The 18,605-nt window shown below is 36.5% G+C and overlaps 1 protein-coding gene across 2 annotated transcripts in view; it reads right to left on the reverse strand.

The window, feature by feature from the left end:
* The window catches only part of PTPRK (protein tyrosine phosphatase receptor type K), a 619,393-nt gene that overhangs the window by 381,676 nt on the left and 219,112 nt on the right, over nt 1–18,605 (reverse strand). For both annotated transcript variants that reach the window (XM_005897592.3, XM_005897591.2), the window contains exon 3: nt 2,342–2,613. In XM_005897592.3, coding sequence (XP_005897654.1) covers nt 2,342–2,613 — 272 coding nt within the window. The remainder of the gene's footprint in view (nt 1–2,341; nt 2,614–18,605) is intronic.

Consider the following 18,605-nt stretch of genomic DNA (forward strand, 5'->3'; position numbering starts at 1 on the left):
GAAAGTACCGCAGGTAGAAGTAACCTAGGCAGCTCTGTCATGAAAAATGAGACTGAACAAAGAAACATTTATCCAGTTCTTGGTATTATAACTCAACATTAAAAGTAACATTACAGAAATCTGCACCATAAGGAAATGTTATGGGGGGAGGGGCTGGGGGAAGGAGGGATGGACTGGGAGTTTGGAATTAGCAAATGCAAACTATTACAAATAGAATGGATAAACAACAAGGTCCTACTGTGGAACTATGTTCAGTAAAGTGTGACAAACCATGATGGAAATGAATATTAAAAAGATAAATATATATGTATAACTGAATCATTTTGCTGTACAGCAGAAATTAACATAACATTGTAAATCAACTATATTTCAATTAAAAATAACAAAATAAAATAGAAATTACAAGTTGGTAAAAAAAAAAAAAAAAAGAGAGAGAGAGAGAAAGAAAATGTTTTATCAATGATTCAAAGATAGATCTTACCAAAAAATAGGAGAAAGCATAATGTATTCTATTTCTAAGTTACAAAAGATCAGCAGTATGATACCACAGATACATTATTTGTTGAATTTACCAAAATCTACCTCTATGGGTTTTTATTTCCAAAGATATAACTAACAGTTTCATTCTTTTGAACTGTCTATGCAGGTAGCAAACAAAAATCAGGGTTGAATATAAGCAACTGGACTCTAGAATCCAAATTTTTAATATTTCTGCTAGATTTGTTATCTGAGCTTTAACTTATTTTAAGGAGGCTGAATTCTTTGGCAGCTATATTTTGCTGAATCAGAGCTTTTTCTTTTCAATGTTGTGTTAAGCTCTAGTAACAGATTATAAAGAAATTAGTATAAAAACAATGTGCTGTGAGGTTGACCCAGCAATGACAGCCATCAGCCCACTGTTGTCAGAGATGAGCCCATTAATCTTGCTTCAGTGCTCTTAGCATTAGTTTTACACAGCTCCATCTACTCACCTACCACATACGCAGCCCTCCCAGAGCTGTGCGCCCTGAAGAAGCAAATGGCTCTCCAGGATTGCTGAGAAACATCCTTCTGCTCAGGAATAATGGAATCAACTAGCACCTAATAAGAATCCACTGAAATCTTCATAGACACATAACCCTAAATGGAGAACCTTACCTTTAGAACTATAACTATGAAGTAAGAGACTTTTAATAAAACAAACAAACAAAAAATCAATTCAAAAACAAAGCGATTAAAACAATGGATTGATTCCCTCATGCCTCTTCCCAGGAATAAAGAAAAGCTTAATATGCTTTTTTTAAAAGCAGAAATAAAACTGTTATTACCTTACAAATTATTCACTGATGTTAATAAAAATACACTTTTACATAACCCATCTCTGTTAAGCTCTATAATAAGATACAAATAGGCAAACCTTTTAAAAGTTTAAATTCCAAGATCTAGCACAGAAGTGAATTTTCAGGAGAGGTAACTTTCTGTTACCAGGTACTGAACCTCACATGAAGATTACTTAACAACTTTCCAAACTGGTAAATGGACTTTTTTGGTTAAACCATATAAACAGTCACACAACTCACAATGTAGGTGCTGACACTATTCATTGTCCAGTTTACTCATAATTACATCAAGCATTTGTGGGGAGTGGAATCCAAAGGCCACGTTTGGTTGGTCCAACATATGGACCACGTTTTTTGTTGATTGTTTTTTTTTAATGGTTGGGCTGGAAAAGCCCTGATAGGTCATGTACAGAGAGACTTTCGAGTCATAATGAGTAATTAGACAGTCAAGTGGCAATGGGATAGAATGAAGCAGTCACTTAGTCACTAGAATGAAGACTCTAAACTCTTACCAAATCCTTTAGTTTTACCTTGAAGCCAGAACTCAAATTCTTGGTGAGGTTTTGTTTGCTTTTAACTTTATGTAACTGACAAAATACTTTAAAATTATTGAAGATGCCTCTCCTTAGATAACACATTTCATGAAGCCCTATTTCATGTTTATTTTTTGAATATTATTTTCAGGAAGTTATTGAACCAATCTGGTCTGAATATTATGCTCAACTCAATAAGACTATTTCTTCCAGAACAGAGATACAGAAATACATCTATCAGTAAGCAGCTCTTCACCAAACAACCAACAAATTTTGTACCTAAACTACCTTTTGCCATATGTTGAAATATCTTCTGTACTTTGAAGATTTTGTGCCAATGTATTTAAACATATTCTCCAGAACAGTGGTGGAGGAGGACTAAAGAAATCATCTCTCATCCCTATGAAGCTAGTATTTACCTCTAAATATTATATACACAGTGAGATCCAAGGACATCAAATCATGAACTAGAAAAGAACAGATGATTACCTGATATTCATTGGGCCAAAAGGTGCTCACTGCTAGCTCAGCCCGAAGCCAATCTCTACCCGTGAATCCAGTCACATTCCAAATTGGATTGGCAAGAGGTCCTTTATTCACCCTAACCAATATGTTCAAAGTGCCAGGATTCAGCCCTTTCTGGCTGTATAACAGGTAACTGAAGTCAATACAATGAGTGTCGTTCTCCTTCATTGTAGGCAGCTGGAGTCTGGCTTTTTCTCCAGGGTCATGATCTGAAGAGTCCACTATCATATAGGAACCTGAAATGACATCACATAAAATAAGACCAAATAGATATATAAGCAAAAGGGAAAATATAATAACAGAAATAAAGCTAAAAATGATACCAATGTATTCTGAGTATTAAATTTAATTTAAAAAGACTATGTCTTCCAGAACAGAGATATAGAAAGATATCAAACAAGTGAATAGATGAACTGAATTCATAGGGGGTAACAGACATTGTTTAAAGTACATAACATGTACAAATTAATTTACTCTCCACAATAATCAGTTATTCTTATTTTACAGATTAGGAAACTGAGGCACAATTAGTAACTTAAAGTCAAACAGATCATGCAGAGCCGGGTTCAATCCAAATTCCCACCCTAAATTATCTCTACTCTTGCTAAACAAAGGTCTTTTAGCAAACAATCAAAGAAATGTATTATTGGCCTGATTTACAGAGGGAGTGTATTATTCTTTCCCCATTCATAATTTTAACTCAGAGAGGGGCTACTAGTACAGATCAGAATCAATTTCTGATCTCAGATTCCAGGATCATCATGTAAGCAAGTTGTGTGACCTTTTGCAATGTACTAAGAATTCTGGACTTGCTCAAGGAATAAGGATACTTTGCAGTGTAAGTGTGAGGACTGAAGTGTAAAAATGCCAAAATTTCTAGAACTGAGAATCTGACACAAAGCAGATTCACCTACTTGGAGCCTCTGCCACTAAGTTGACAGCTAATCACCACTTATATTGTCCTTGAATCTGCAATAGTCTCTATGGTCTTATAGAGCTTCCAGATACCTGGTTTGAAATCACTAATCTACTCCACTACCTTTGGCTTAATGAATATTCATTTGGAAATCTAACAGGAGGAGGAAAAGAACATAAAGAATCTCAGCCTCCCAGTTCCTCATACTTCCACCCTCAAACACACACTCTTTGTGTGGCAAGCAAAGTCATACAGAGCTAAGTGTAAAAATGGGATTTGAACATTAACTGCTGATATTAGTCCAAGGAGCTTTAAAAAAAAACAACAACCAGTTTTTCTCATGTCCCTGTGGATGTTAACAAAGTCATATATTACAAAAATGTAAATATTTACATTTCAAGTAATGATACCCATTTATCACACTTAAGGTAGAACACAAATTTTATTGTAAAATATTTTTCCCTAGGGTGTAATTTTAACACTCCCCGCCAAAATGTATTACATGTAGTGTTACAGAACCCACAAGGGTTACACTTTGACTTCTCTTCTTGACAAACCTGAGGAATTAATCAACCCTCTGTGTCTCCTCCTTAAAACATAGTAACTGTTTCCATGGCACACTAACCACTCATTGACTACCCGTCAACCCAGTTCAATTAACCCTCAATTTACAAGTTCAAATCATAGCACATAGGAGGGCTTCAACTATTTACGAAACCAGAATTTCAAGATTTCAAGTCTGACCAATTCCTGGTCAATGGGTATTATATAGTTCAGAACTTTTGTGAAGATTTCAAGTGATAACACTGTTAGTTATTTAAGCCAAGGACAGAATAAGCTTACTATAGTGATCATCATTGACATTACTTTCCCTTAATTTTTCTCAGTTCTCTTTTCTTGTAACCCCCCGCTCCCGATTTTCACAGATTGCACATTCATAGAATAAACTATCCTTGTATGTTTTGAAGAAATTTTGTCCTTTTCTTTCAAATAAGATATTCTGGATCCCAAACCAATTTATAGAAGCAGGATGCTTCTGTTCTTGGTTATACTCACATTCTACAGTCCATGGCTGAACTACAAAGATGTCTTTCAGATTCACCACAGCAGAACAGATCAATTATGGCTTTTAAGAAGGACCAGATCTGAGATCTTAGATAAGCGACTTAGTGTTATTGGGCCTCAGCTTCTTCACAAACGTTGTGACCTATTTCTCCATGGCTATCAGTATTTTTTCAATGACACATTATGGCATTAGTAGATTTAAATTATTTTTACAACTCTGCATCAATTATGACTTCTGTCAATTTTCAAATAGTGCTCTCTAAATGACTTATAGGCTTTCAAATAATTATTTTCTTCCATTATGAAATAAACTTTGAAATAAAATATTTTGTCTCACATTTTATTTATATACTATGATATTTACCATTAAGACCATTTAGCCATTTTCAGCCAGTTGCACTTTTAAGCTACAATAATTTTCTTATTAAGAAAATGGGATAAGCAAAGTATATTAATTTGTAGGAATACCAATTTGATCATTAGAAGTCACAAAATAAAACCTTGCCAAATTGTTTCAGCATTTCAAGGACATTCAATGCAGGCTAAATAAAGTTTTACAAGTGTTGATATTTCATTTTTATAAAATGTTTCTGCTAAATGAACTTCTTTCAATGTAGCCTGACTATTGCTACATTTTCAGAGTGCTATGGAGTATCATGCATTTATTTCACAGTTCCAAAAAGGAGGAAACAAGCAGTAGCATCAAAAAGCCATCTAAATCCTTCTGCCATCTGACTTCCTATTAGTGGCAATTTGCCCTGTAGGCACCATGGAGGTAGCTACCTGTTCGACCCAAGATTCCCTTCCATCATCCCAAACACAGAGAACACTATGTTATTCTTATCAACTTCTAAAAATTACTTCCACAGTCTCCCAGAATAACTGGCTACCAAGACATAGAATCAACAAAGTCTACAGTCTGCACTTCCTCATTCTTCACGTTGTAATTTAAGCATATTTACTATTGTTTAGTTATCAGCTAACTAATCCCTCAGATTTCTAATGAGTTTAGTTCTATTCAGCTGTAATTTAGCTATCTCAAGGCTTAATAATGAAACATCTGTGTGCACGTAGATATAATGTACTAATTTTAATAAACGTGACTTCTTTAGTGTGGCCTTACAAATATTCCTTACAGTCTCTTGAGCAACAGAGTTCTCAAATATATCATTTAAGACAGAGGAAGAAAACATAAATGCTTATAATTAAAACTTTTAAAAAGTATAAGCTTTCTGGAAAGCAAGTTGCCAATGAGAATCAAAAATCTTTCAAAAGTTATATGCCTTCTGCTCTGGCAATTCCAAATCTAGGAAGGTACACTAGATAATCACGTGTATGTACAAAGATAAAGGCAAAAAAAAATTCTCATTTTCCTCATTAAAATAAGAGAAAAAAAGTATTTAAAATTCCAATAATAGACAATTTGTAAAATTATGATAAAAGTTTGATGAACACTTATGCAGTCATTAAAAATTATATTATTAAAAACATTTAATGGAAAATACAATATGTTAGGTAAAATAAACAGGTTATAAAATATTATACTCACTTATGAAAATATATATTTATATTAAATAAAAGCATTGGTATAAGTGAGTGGGTGTATTCATATATGAACACATAAACACGTAGATACAATTGAAAGAAACAAAAATGCATACAAAATGTCAACTGTATTATCAGGGCAGAGGGGTGCTGTACTTTGTCTTCTGTTTTATTTTCGTTCACACATATTCACTGAATGTTCTATAGTAGGTGTGCAATCGATTTGTACTTTAAAGAAAGAAAGACTACATGAATGCCATCTTACATGAGGACCATCAAAAGGATAATGATAAATACTTAGGAAATAAACACGGAATTTGTTTTGTTTTGTTTTTTTGCCTTTTAAAAATTAATCCTATTTGTATCCCACAGATTAACAGCTTCTTGGCTTTCAAAAAAAAAATACAAAAACTAGGACCTTCTTATTTACTTCAATTCATTAAAAAGAGAGGCTGCAAGTACTTAGCAGCTTTTACTTAGAAAGCCAAAGAAAACAAATTCCATATTAATAAACACCACAGTCCAAAATCTAGATAAACAAACAATGTCCTATGAATTTTCTGTATTAATGAAAACTTTATCTTTATGCTATACTTCTAGGAAAAAAACATAGTAACAGAGAAAATAGGATTAACTGCTAAGAAAATAATGAATGATAAATAGGTTTCTACACTTCATCCTAAACTTCCTTCATTTTATATATATATATATATATATAACTTTCTGAACACTAACAATATTTTCATTGTCAGCTCTTATTCAAAATCCATTGTATTTTCCCTGTAAAGTAAGCAGAGAGAAATTTCCACTTCTCTGCTTAGTACTAACCACGTTCCATGATCTTACCCAAAGTACTACATCTACCTTACCTTTCACTACTTCTCTTCACAAACCAGCTTCACCAACCTGACAGAGCACTCACTGTTCTCCCCACATATCACGCCAGTTTCCTTCTCCAGAATGGGTTCAATCTCTTATAAGAAAGCCTCCCCTCATCTTAGCCCCTAGTCAATTATTACACTATTCTTCTTCAGCCCCAGCCCACCTTGACCTTTCCCTGCCTTTGCTATACAGTTTCAGCCTTTCTTGTTCTATCCCTTAATTATACACTGCCTTTACACAAATCTTAAATAATTTACATAGGAATATGTATATCCTGCAAAAGAGTAATAATATTCTCTTAGAAAGTACATGATTCATTCAAGAGTCCAATCAAAAGAGAAAAGCCATGCAAAAAAATGAAACAGCAAAAGTACAATATAAAGAATTATTAACTATAAGAGGGTGATGTTGTTGATCAGTTGCTCAGTCATATCCGACTCTTTGCGACCCCATGAATTGCAGTATACCAGGTCCTTGTCCTTTACTATCTTCTGGAGTTTGCTCAAACTCATGTCCATTGAGTCGACAATGCCATCCAATCATTTCATCCAAGAGTATAGGGATTTTAAAGGTATAAAGAGAACCCTAAAGGATAACCGCAATACCCAAGGAACAAAAATGTGGAACAGGGAGAGAGACTGCTGAAAATCAGACTCGCTTAGATGTGGTTGCAGCCCCCTGGGTGGTGAAGACTTGGCTAAGTCACTCAGGCTAGAGCTGTTCCACACCTGCCGCCAAGCAGGAAACACTTGCAGGTTTGGGGTGAGCTGTGTGAATGCTGGGGAGAGCCACAGAAAGGTGGTCACCAGGCCAGCACCAGGGCTGTAAGATCTCTGAGACACTGCAAGCACTGGGAAACTTTTAGCCCTGTGGGACCATCAAGAAGAAACTAAAATAGAAATACAGCTCAATCAAGAGTTAAAAGCTCCTTTCCACTGAAATGCCCCCTTGGGGCCCTCTACTGACAAAGCTAACACTGTGCTAGTTTCAAAGGAGAAATGCTTAAAGAGTCAAGCTGCACTCTTACAGAGCAGATAATAAAGGATAGTTTAGCACTGCTCAGCAATGAACTGACACAACATCTGGCAAGGACCTAGCATATAGAAATTCAGTGAATACTAGTTGGTTGGTTAGTTGAATGACTGGATGAATGAGGAGACAAAGAGACTAGCTCTTAAAATATAACTGTTGAGAGTGTGCCAACTCTACTTATATGTGAGATAAATTATCAGAAAACCTCAGAACAACAACAAAAATAAAGCAAACAACTGGAACTGATTTATATTGCTTCCAAACAGAATCATTTGATGAAAAGAGTATATAATATTTGGAAGTACACACTTAACATTTTGATCAGAGTCACTCTTGACTATATATATAAAACCTTCTATTAGAGCAATGGTTCTCAAACATGTTAGTCTTAGGATCACTTTTCCAGTCTTAAAAATATTGAGAATATCAAAGAGCCTTTGTTCCTGTGAATTCTATCAATATTGACCATAGTAGAAATTCAAACTAAGAAATTTCAAAAAAAATTGTCAATTCAGTTAATATTAACAATAATAAATCCATTATATATTAACCCAAATAAAATATTTTTATGAAAAATTACATTTTGCCCAAAAAATGGTATAAAAGGAGGCATATTTTTGCAAATCTCTTTAATTTATGACTTAACAGAAGATATCTTCTTCATTCAATCTGTTGTAGTATCAAATATCATGTGGCCTCTGAGAAATTATACCATACACTCATGAGAAATGAGAAGAAAAACAGTGTCATTATGACAGTAGTTTTGACCTCACAGATGCTCTGACATGGTCTTGGGGACCCACAGCAGTCCCTGGAGTACATGTGAAGAATCACTATATTTTAACATGCATAATTCTTTTCAACTCCATCCTATAATGAGAACCTTATCAGTGTACATATTTATACTGAATCTACTCATTCAGTTGCTGCATGGTATATAGACGTTCTTTACGAAACAAAAGTCTTTACTGAGATGTTGGATGTCTGGAGAATAAAAATTGAAAAAGTTGAATATTTTTACACCAGTATAAAGGGTGTATTAATCAAGGTTCATGAGAGAAAGAAATAGATACACACACACGCACACACACAAAAAGGTTTATTGGAAAGAACTGGCTCATGTGATTACAGAGGCTGAGAAGAACAGACCCAGGAAGAGCCAACTGTATAGTTCTAGCCCAAGTCCAAAATCTAAGTAATGTTCTATCTTAATAAGAAAAGCATGTTTGTGTGTTCTGAAGATCATTTTGAAGAGTTATCAAAAGCTACCAAAGCACCAACACACTGTGCAAAACAGTTAGTTCTTGGCAGTGAGTGAGGTTTTCTCAGTAGAAACAAAAAACATGCCAGAAACTGTTGATGGGAAAAAACTAAAGACGCTGAACACTAATACAGTTTCGTGCCCAGCCAGCTTCAGAAGCCATAATCAGGACCACAAGAAAGAGAACAGTGACAACCGAAATCACAATTTGGCTCCCAATCCATCAGGGATGACTTTTTTTTTTTCTTTGTTGTTTAAGATTAATATCCCTAAGCATTTATGTTGCCATTACTAAACTGAAGGCAATGTCTTGCTTTTCACAATATTTTTCAGCTTCTCATTTCCTTTCATCAAGCTTCTTCTCCTCATCCCATTTTGCTTCATCTGATTAGGTGGCAACATAATATAGCAAGTTACTAAAACTAAGAACCTAGAAAGCAGGTCGATCTTTCCCTCACTCTCCTCTTGTATGTCACTAACAATCTGTATTGCCTCCAAAGTGTCTCCTCAATCCACCCAACATTTCTTCGCCTTAGCTGGTTCACCCAGCTCCCATCATTTCTCAGGAACACAACTAGAATAGACTCCTAACAGGCTTCATGAATTCTATATTAGCAGTCCTACAACAGTTTTCTACAGGCAGCCAGATTTTCCCAAAACAATTCATCTTTTCTCATCTCCACAATGTAGTGAGAATTAAACCCAAACTCTTCACTCTAACCTATCAGCTTTGGTACAACCTGGCCCCTGCCTTCCTCTCTCACATTATCTCCTACCTTCTCTTCCTCAGCCTGCTCCAGCTACAGTGGACTTCTGCTTTTTAAAAATCCAAGTTTACATCTCTTATCAGTGTTTTTACACTGGGTTTTCCTCTGCCTGGAATAATCTCTCCTCAGCTGGCTTATTTTTATCGTTCAGGTCTCAGCTCAAATACCACCTATCAGTGAAGCATTCCCTGGTCTGTTAACAAAGTAGTTCCTTCCAAGATTCCTTCTAACATGCTATTCTTTGTTATTGCCTTCATAGCCCTTGCCATTTACTGAATCCACTTTGTTTATCTGATTGAAAAACTCCACACACACACATTAAAATCATACTTTATCTTGTTCATTCAAAACTCTAGAATAATGTCAGGAGCCTTCAGCACAGAGCGGAAAATTTATGACATCTTGCAACCGCCTATTTGTGCCTTCTGCTCACATGTCTGCAGCACTTCCATAATGCTCTCATACGTAACAAATGTACCGTATCGATCAGAGCACCCCCCCAGCTCTCATGCAGTCTTTTCAAGATCAGAAACCTCTTTTTCCTCCTAGCACTTAACAGAGGAATTCTGCACAGGTAAAGTCTAAGTGAACTCAACTAAAGCAAAAAAAAAAAAAAAAAGAAGAAGAAGGGGGAAAAAAGCAAGCAAAAAGATGAAGAATTTCAAAAGTTATAGCAGTACTGTTTTTCCAAAGACAAGAAGGGAGAAAAACAGTAAATCTGAAATAACTTTAAACAATGTTCTTAAAAACAAAACAATGTTTTCAATACTGACATTTCCCTCCAGAGGTCCCATGATTTTGGTAAGGTTGAAGGATGTGCCCTCACTTTTGTTGCAGTCTGTTATTATTTTCTTCAAACATCTAACTTCTATTATTTCATTTTTTTAAACTTTTTACTTTGTATTGATACATAGTCAATTAACAATGTTGTGATAGTTTCAGGTGAACAGTCAAGAGACTCAGCCATACATATACATGTATCCATTCTCCCCAAAATCCCCTTCCTTTCATGGTGCCATATAACATTGAGCAGAGTTCCATGAGCTGTACAGTAGTAGAACCTTGCTGGTTATCCATTTTAAATACAGTACAGTGTACATGTCGATCCCAATATCCCTAACTATTCCTTCCCCCCATTCTATTACTTAAGATAATGCCTTCCACTAAGTTTGTTTCTAAAAGACAGAATGAGGCACACATTTTTAAAAATTACATTTGTCTCCCAAGCTCCAACACAAAAGAACTAAACTTGCAACTTCACAGGATTCTAGTCCAACAACTTTGTGTGTGTGTGTGCTCAGTCGCTCTGTCATGTCCAACTCTTTGTGAAACCAATGGACTGTGCCCAACAGGCTCCTCTGTCCATGGGGATTCTCCAGGCAAGAATACTGGCGTGGGCTGCCATGCCCTCCTGTAGGGGATCCTCCCAGCCCAGTGATCAAACCCAGGTCTCCCATATTGCAGGCGGATTCTTTACTGTCTGAGCCACCAGGGAAGCTCTGTCTATTTCATTGTCTGAACTTTTTTATCCACATTATGCAGGAATAAAATTTCTCTTAATTCCTGAGTAAGGGCTTTGTGTTTGTTCTAGGTAGCTATCTTACATTTGAAAATAAAATGTATTTTATCTTCAAGAACAGCATCTAACATGTTCATAAAACACAGAATTGTACGAAGATTTCAGATGAAATGAGCACAACATTTCCTTCTTGGGAGACTAGTCACCTCAGGAAGTTTACCTGCTACACATTAAGATCTAGAAACTGGGCCAAACACTGTACTACAGTTTTATCTCCTTCCCCTACTACATCTTAGAAAGCAAAAGCATGAACCCAACTAGCCCTTTGACCACCTGAATTTTAATTTTCACCTCTATTATACAGAAAATCTGTGCAATCTACTATTAAAAGTGTGAATTAATTACTACCTACCCGCCCCCCTGCCCCCCTTAAAGGCAGGCAAATTTTACAACCTGCTGTACTTTTCTCATCAGGATTTTTTAGGATGCCAGTTTCCCCTACCCACATAACCCATCTCTTCAACTCTCTAGCTTGGGCAAATAATTAAACCTTTCTCTGTCTCGGTTTCTTTGTCTTGAAATGCCTAAAGCCTTTAGGGTACGCTGTCAGGACCAAATGAGATTGTGTCTATGATGTACTAAACCACACTGATTAGGCAGATCCTTAATAGGTGTTCCTTCAGTCATATTCATTCCTTTCTCTGTTAAATAGTTCAGAGAATCATACTGGAAAATGTATGAAAGAACATTTTCAAAGGTTAAAAATGAGATAATGCTAACGAGTAGTAAACTTAAAAACTTCCAATACAGAGACAGCCAAACCTTTCTCCACCCTTCCCATCACAACTCCACCTAACCCTTTTTATCCCCTGTGAATCAACCCTCCTTCCCAGCTCTCACCTTTCTATTTCTTTCTAATCCTCCCCTTTCACTCTTATTATCTTTAAAATCTGGTAAATACACACTGGAAACACATATACACACCTAACCTTAGCAACAGTTATAAAAGGATAAATAAGTTTAAGATTTCTTGTACTAAAATTGGGCTTCCCAGGTAGCACAATGGTAGAGAATCTGCCCACCAATGCAGGAGACTCAGGAGACAGGTTCAAATCCTAGGTCAGGAAGATTCCCCTGGAGAAGGGAATGGCAACCCACTCCAATATTCTTGCCTGGAGAATTCCAAGGACAGAGGAGCCTGGCAGGCTGCAGTTCCTGGGGTTGCAAACAGCTGAACACAACTGAGCACACACCCACACATGTTGGAAGATTTCTCCAATTTCTGAAATTCTGGCACTCCTGCCATGGCTCTCCAAGCTGTGGAGCTTCTGTATTATGTAGTACTGAAATGTTTTGAGAAGTAGCTGCTAAAATGAAAAGCAACTTCAGAGAGAATGAACAGAGTTGCATTTACCCCAAAAGGCAAGAGAGTTTTTATTCTAGAGCCAATTTTGTCATCATCACTTTCCTTCTCAAAGGAATTGAGACTAGAAAGAACACTGAAAGGTATGAGAAGGTAGAAGTCTCTGGAAACTGCCTAAGTATCATATTATCAAGTTCAGCCTGTTGTCTGGATATACCTTAATTCTATTAATAATAAAAGACCAGAACTTAAGGTCAGTCCAGAATGAGTGTGCAGTATTTATTTATTTCCATATAAATGGATATTCCCAAAGACAAAGTACTTCCCTCAGTAGTCACTGTGTGCCTAAAGGGTACCAAAAATCTATTTAAAAATTTTAATACGCCATATATCAGGAGAACAAGGCTTTATTTTGACTCAAAATTAGTAATGAGTCAACAACTACTCCTGAATAAGCAAATGGCAAAAGATGATCAATTAGAGAAGAACTCAGGTTGAGTGAGATTTCTCAGCTGAGTTCTCAGGTTCAAGGATAATCAGTCTACAAGAGTTCCAAGTTGCTTCTTTTATTAAATTCTAAAGTTCTAAATTTCCCTGGTAGCTCAGTTGGTAAAGAATCCACCTGCAATGCAGGATTCCGAGTTCGATTCTAGGTTAGGAAGATCTGCTGGAGAAGGGATAGGCTACCCACTCCGGTGTTCTTGGGCTTCCATGGTGGCTCAGGTGGTAAAGAATCTGCCTGCAGTGTGGGAGACCTGGGTTCGATCCCTGGGTTGGGAAGATCCCCTGGCGAAGGGACTAGCTACCCACTCCAGTATTCCGGCCTGGAGAATTCCATGGCCTGAATAGTCATAGGGTCACAAAGAGTCGGACATGACTGAGCGACTTTCACTTTCAAAGTGAAATCACAATAGGAGACAGTTTATAAAAGATTTGAAAAAAAGGAATAAGATTTATTCTACTCTCATCCCAAGGAAATCATGTTCCTATCTATGAAATGGCCAAAAAAGAAAAAAAGTCATACTCTGAAGTCAAAGACCTGATTCTGCAGCCTGGTGCTGATACCACCCACTTCAAACCATCCACCTCTCCTCTACCACTTAACTAATGAAAGTCAGTCCCAGAAAAAGTAAATGTCATAGATATAATAAATTACTATTTGAGAGGATTGTTATAGGGATTACAGAAATGGGAACTAAGTAAAAATGTATTTTAACTTTTTTACTTACAAAATATTATTTAAACCAAAAATCTATCTGCTTGTTTTTGAAAACAGTGCCTGCCTGATAATACAAACTGATGAGGGGAGAGGGTGGGGCAAAGAGAATGAGAACACAAAACATGAGAGAAAAATGAGAAATTGAGTATGGAGAAATAGAGGGTCCAAGCAAGATGAAAAAAAGAGAGGAATGAAGTGCCTCCACTTTAAATGCAAAATTTGGAAAGACAAAAGAAAAGAGGGAAACACATAGTGGAAAATAAAATCAGATTTATGTTTATTTTCTGTCTCCCCAGGTATCTTCATAAACCATCCAAATATGACAAAAGAAACCAAAGTCCTAGGAAACATAAAAGCAAAAGAGAATGATATTTTCACTTCAAATGTTAAGATTGTTGCTTTTGGCCACAAGATGATTAATCTTCTATAATTCAAGGACATAATACAATTTAAAAAAAAAAATCCAAGACCCCTTAGAAGTCTTCTGAGCCTACATTAATTTTGATAGCTGTAGTGGAATTAGTGGTTCCCAATACTAGAATAAAGCATAATAATGTTTTCTAAGATAAGCTAATCCATCTCTCCAATGCTGCCAATCCAGCTATTATTTAAAAACAATCAAACACAAAAACAGAAGGAAAAAAAACAAAACAAAAAAGGAAGAAGCAGAAAGAAAAGACACCCCTAAAACATACCTGGTCAATTGTGAAGTACCATATCGACCACTGGTGAGGAAAGAAAGAGTGTGCAAATACTCCTCTGACTGTGGACAATTTATTCAACTTCCTCTTAGCAAATACAATCACCCAAGGCTATTCCTCCAAGAAAACATTCCTTTTAAATATATCCACAAAAACTGCATGCTGCAAGTGTGCAAATGGCCTCCATTCCAACAGGGCTCTTGCTGTCCAGAGAGCAGCTAAGGATTAAACTTTGTTTTCATGAATGCTAACTTAAGGCTCAATGCGTGAACACAAACATTGAGAAACTGTTGCATTTCTGTTCCCACACTAACTTTGTAAAGCTTCCCTCTGGGATGTACTGTAGAAGCTAAAATAGAAAATAGTTTCAGCCAAAAAACAAGTAGCAGTGGGAACTCTGACCAACAATCAAGTACAGGGGTTTCCCAACCCACAACCCCCTCCCCACAAAAGGGAGAATATGGAGAAGGGAAGAGGGAACTTTGAGTAACTTCAAATTTTTGACTCTCTCTACTATTGAGATGTACTTTAGGATTTCAGTAACATTCGTAAGTGTAAACACCTTAAGCATCCATTATAGGATCAAGTTTTTCTCCCTTGGGAATAACCAGAAGCAGGGTTATGTCTCCAACATTTTTTTTTTCCTTCTAACTATAATATTATCAAATATCTCCCTAAGAACTGTTTACCTAACTTTTTTAAAAAAGGGATTGCTTTTTAAATAGTCCTACAAGTAGTGACTAAACTCTACAAGTACTCTAATCATGGTGATACATACACATCCACTAAATGCAACCAAGTGTATGCACAGACACAGATAATACCATGCATTTTACCTGGTACCCAGAATCCTCACGAGTATAGTTCATATGAACATTGCAATGTGTTATTTGCAATGAATCATCAGCATGAACTCATAGTTCACAATTCATAATGATAGACATGTATTTTTTGCCTTGTTTTACCCCTCCTTTTTGCTTGAAAGACTTGTGGTCTCCTTTTCTCCCCTGAAAGCCTAATTTCTACCTTCTCTAGGAAATTCCGATGAACCTTTTTAGGTGAGTTACAAATTTTACATTTCCTACCTTCGAGTCTATAAGGCATAGAATCTTCCAAGCTCAAAAAAGGAAAGGTCTTAGGGGCTACTGCCAAGATTAGGCATAGTGATCTACACAGAGCAGATGTCACATTTAATGGAACTGATGGTGAAGGCTAAGTGGAAAGTTACTAACGGAACAGTGTAAAACAGTTAAAATATCTTATTTAATTCATCCAACATTCTAGTGAGAAAGATATCAAATATGTAAGTGTTTAATATGATACGGAAGAATGTGGGGTTTAAAAAAAGTAGCTTGCTTAGAAGTCAATCCAAATCTAATACTAAATCCATCTTCTTTAGTCTGTATATTATACTGCCATCAAAGTGGATAAAAAATTCAGTTTACAAAGGTAACACATAACTTAAATTTTTTAATTGCTTGGAGAAAATGGGGGAGATGAAGCAGAGATGAAGGACGTGAACAGACCAAGATGGCCTTGTAAACAAAATAAGGACCTTTGCTTTCATCTTCACCGTTTATAGAAAGACACAGAAAAGCATTAAGCTGGGGGAAGCAGAAACTGCTGTCCTAAATCAGATTTAAATTTTGGAAAATCACTTTGCCTGCCGTGTGTAGACCAGTTAGGAAATAGTAACAGCATTCTCATAGAGAATTCTGTATTTAATTATGATAGCAGATGACAAAGATAATATGAAGCAATCATCTAAAACCTACACAAGAGGTAAAAAAATCAACGAGAACTGATGTGAATGAGAAACAGAAGTGAAGAATAGACAGGGGTCCAGAATGTACCACTATGTTTCTTGCTCATATACCCAAATAGACAGTGGTACAATTTCCTGAGTCTTGGCATACTGGACAGAGATCAGTTTGGGAGGAAAGTTCAGTTCAAGTTTTTTATTGTAAACAACAGAAGCTACTACATCATTTTCAACAAAAAAGAAACATACTTAAAAAGAAAACTAAAAAGCCCAAACAATAACCAAAATATTAGTGGAGACCCATCACTGAGTACAAACACTCCTCCTAGAACCCAGGCTGAGTCCTATATTTTGCTGACCGTGGATGTCTATGCTTCAGCTCTTTGCAGAAGGAAATCCTCATGATGTCTTTTTTCTGCAGACAATGGCTTCCTAATCAAACTTCATTTAAGTGGTCTGAGGTGGAGATTTGGTCACCCATTAATATCCTGGCTACAGGGATGGCTTAAAGGTGTTGGACTTCTTTCTGAAGTCATGAGAACTTGTAAGGTAAGAAATTCACCAAATATAGGAAAGACTGCCAAAAAGAATAATAAATATCACCTAAGGAAGAAGGGGCATTAATTTTATTGAAACATACCACAGAACATGTCAAGTAGGCTATTGGATGTATGATTCTGTATCTTAGAGAAAAGAGCTTAGCTTATTATAAACACATTTGTGAATCATCTCCACATACATTTTACAGATGGTGATTGCAGCCATGAAATTAAAAGACGCTTACTCCTTGGGAGGAAAGTTTTGACCAACCTAGATAGAATATTGAAAAGCAGAGACATTACTTTGCCAACAAAGGTCCATCTAGTCAAGGCTATGGTTTTTCCAGTGGTCATGTATGGATGTGAGAGTTGGACTGTGAAGAAGGCTGAGCGCCGAAGAATTGATGCTTTTGAACTGTGGTGTTGGAGAAGACTCTTGAGAGTCCCTTGGACTGCAAGGAGATCCAACCAGTCCATTCTGAAGGACATCAGCCCTGGGATTTCTTTGGAAGGAATGATGCTAAAGCTGAAACTCCAGTACTTTGGCCACCTCATGCGAAGAGTTGACTCATTGGAAAAGACTCTGATGCTGGGAGGGACTGGGGGCAGGAGGAGAAGGGGACGACAGAGGATGAGATGGCTGCATGGCATCACTGACTCGATGCACATGAGTCTGGGTAAACTCCAGGAGTTGGTGATGGACAGGGAGGCCTGGCGTGCTGCGATTCATGGGGTCGCAAAGAGTCAGACACGACTGAGCAACTGAACTGAACTGAAGCAAATTCCACAACCTTACTGTGTTTTTTGCTTTTCATAAACTTTTCAACAAAATCTCAAATATTTTATAAATATGGTACTACAGATTAGATTTAATCAAGTTAATGTCACTCCATATATTATTATGGGACATGGAACACAACAATCTAACTGCAAACCATTTATCCCTAATACTGACAGAAATACTTCCAAAGAAATTCACTCTAAACTTTTAACTTACATGGCTATCTCTGATAACTCCAAATGTTTTTACTATCTTTTACTGAAGTATTATTTCAATAGCAATTAATAATTTGGGTGATTTCCAAGACCTCACAACAGACTCTGTCTACAGCTGGATGAAAGCTACTTAATCTTGCACTCACAAGCACACATGACTAGTTTGGGTATCTCGAGTATATTCACCTCTTGATCTTCACTAAGCACATCTCCGAATCCGAACAGTTGTCTCCTGATTTATTTTTTTCAAATACAAAACCAAAATTCCCGGTTGAGTGTGCTGTATATTTATCCTGAGCAGCATTCAATTTAAAAGACAATGTGTTCTGGGGAAGAAAAAACTGAGAAGATACTGAAAACAGACAAATGTATCAGAGAGGAAAAATTGGAACTAATGGTGATTGAAACACTAGTGTGACTATTGTCTCCACAGTAGTTTTGGCCTAAAATTGCTTCCTGGAACCCAGAAAAGCACATAAGTGTCCTTGTATACCTGAAAACATGAAAATAAATAAATAAATGAAACAAACAACTTCATGGATAAACTAGCTGCACTGACATTTGCTGAATGAAGAAATTCACTCTGATATCAATCTTGGCCTTGGGTTGGGTTGGCGGGGAGGTTCAAGACTTCCCTCTACAGGGGGCACTAAGTCTGACC

This window comes from Bos mutus, chromosome 9 (genome assembly GCF_027580195.1).
Source record: "Bos mutus isolate GX-2022 chromosome 9, NWIPB_WYAK_1.1, whole genome shotgun sequence".
Classification (NCBI taxonomy): Eukaryota; Metazoa; Chordata; class Mammalia; order Artiodactyla; family Bovidae; genus Bos; species Bos mutus.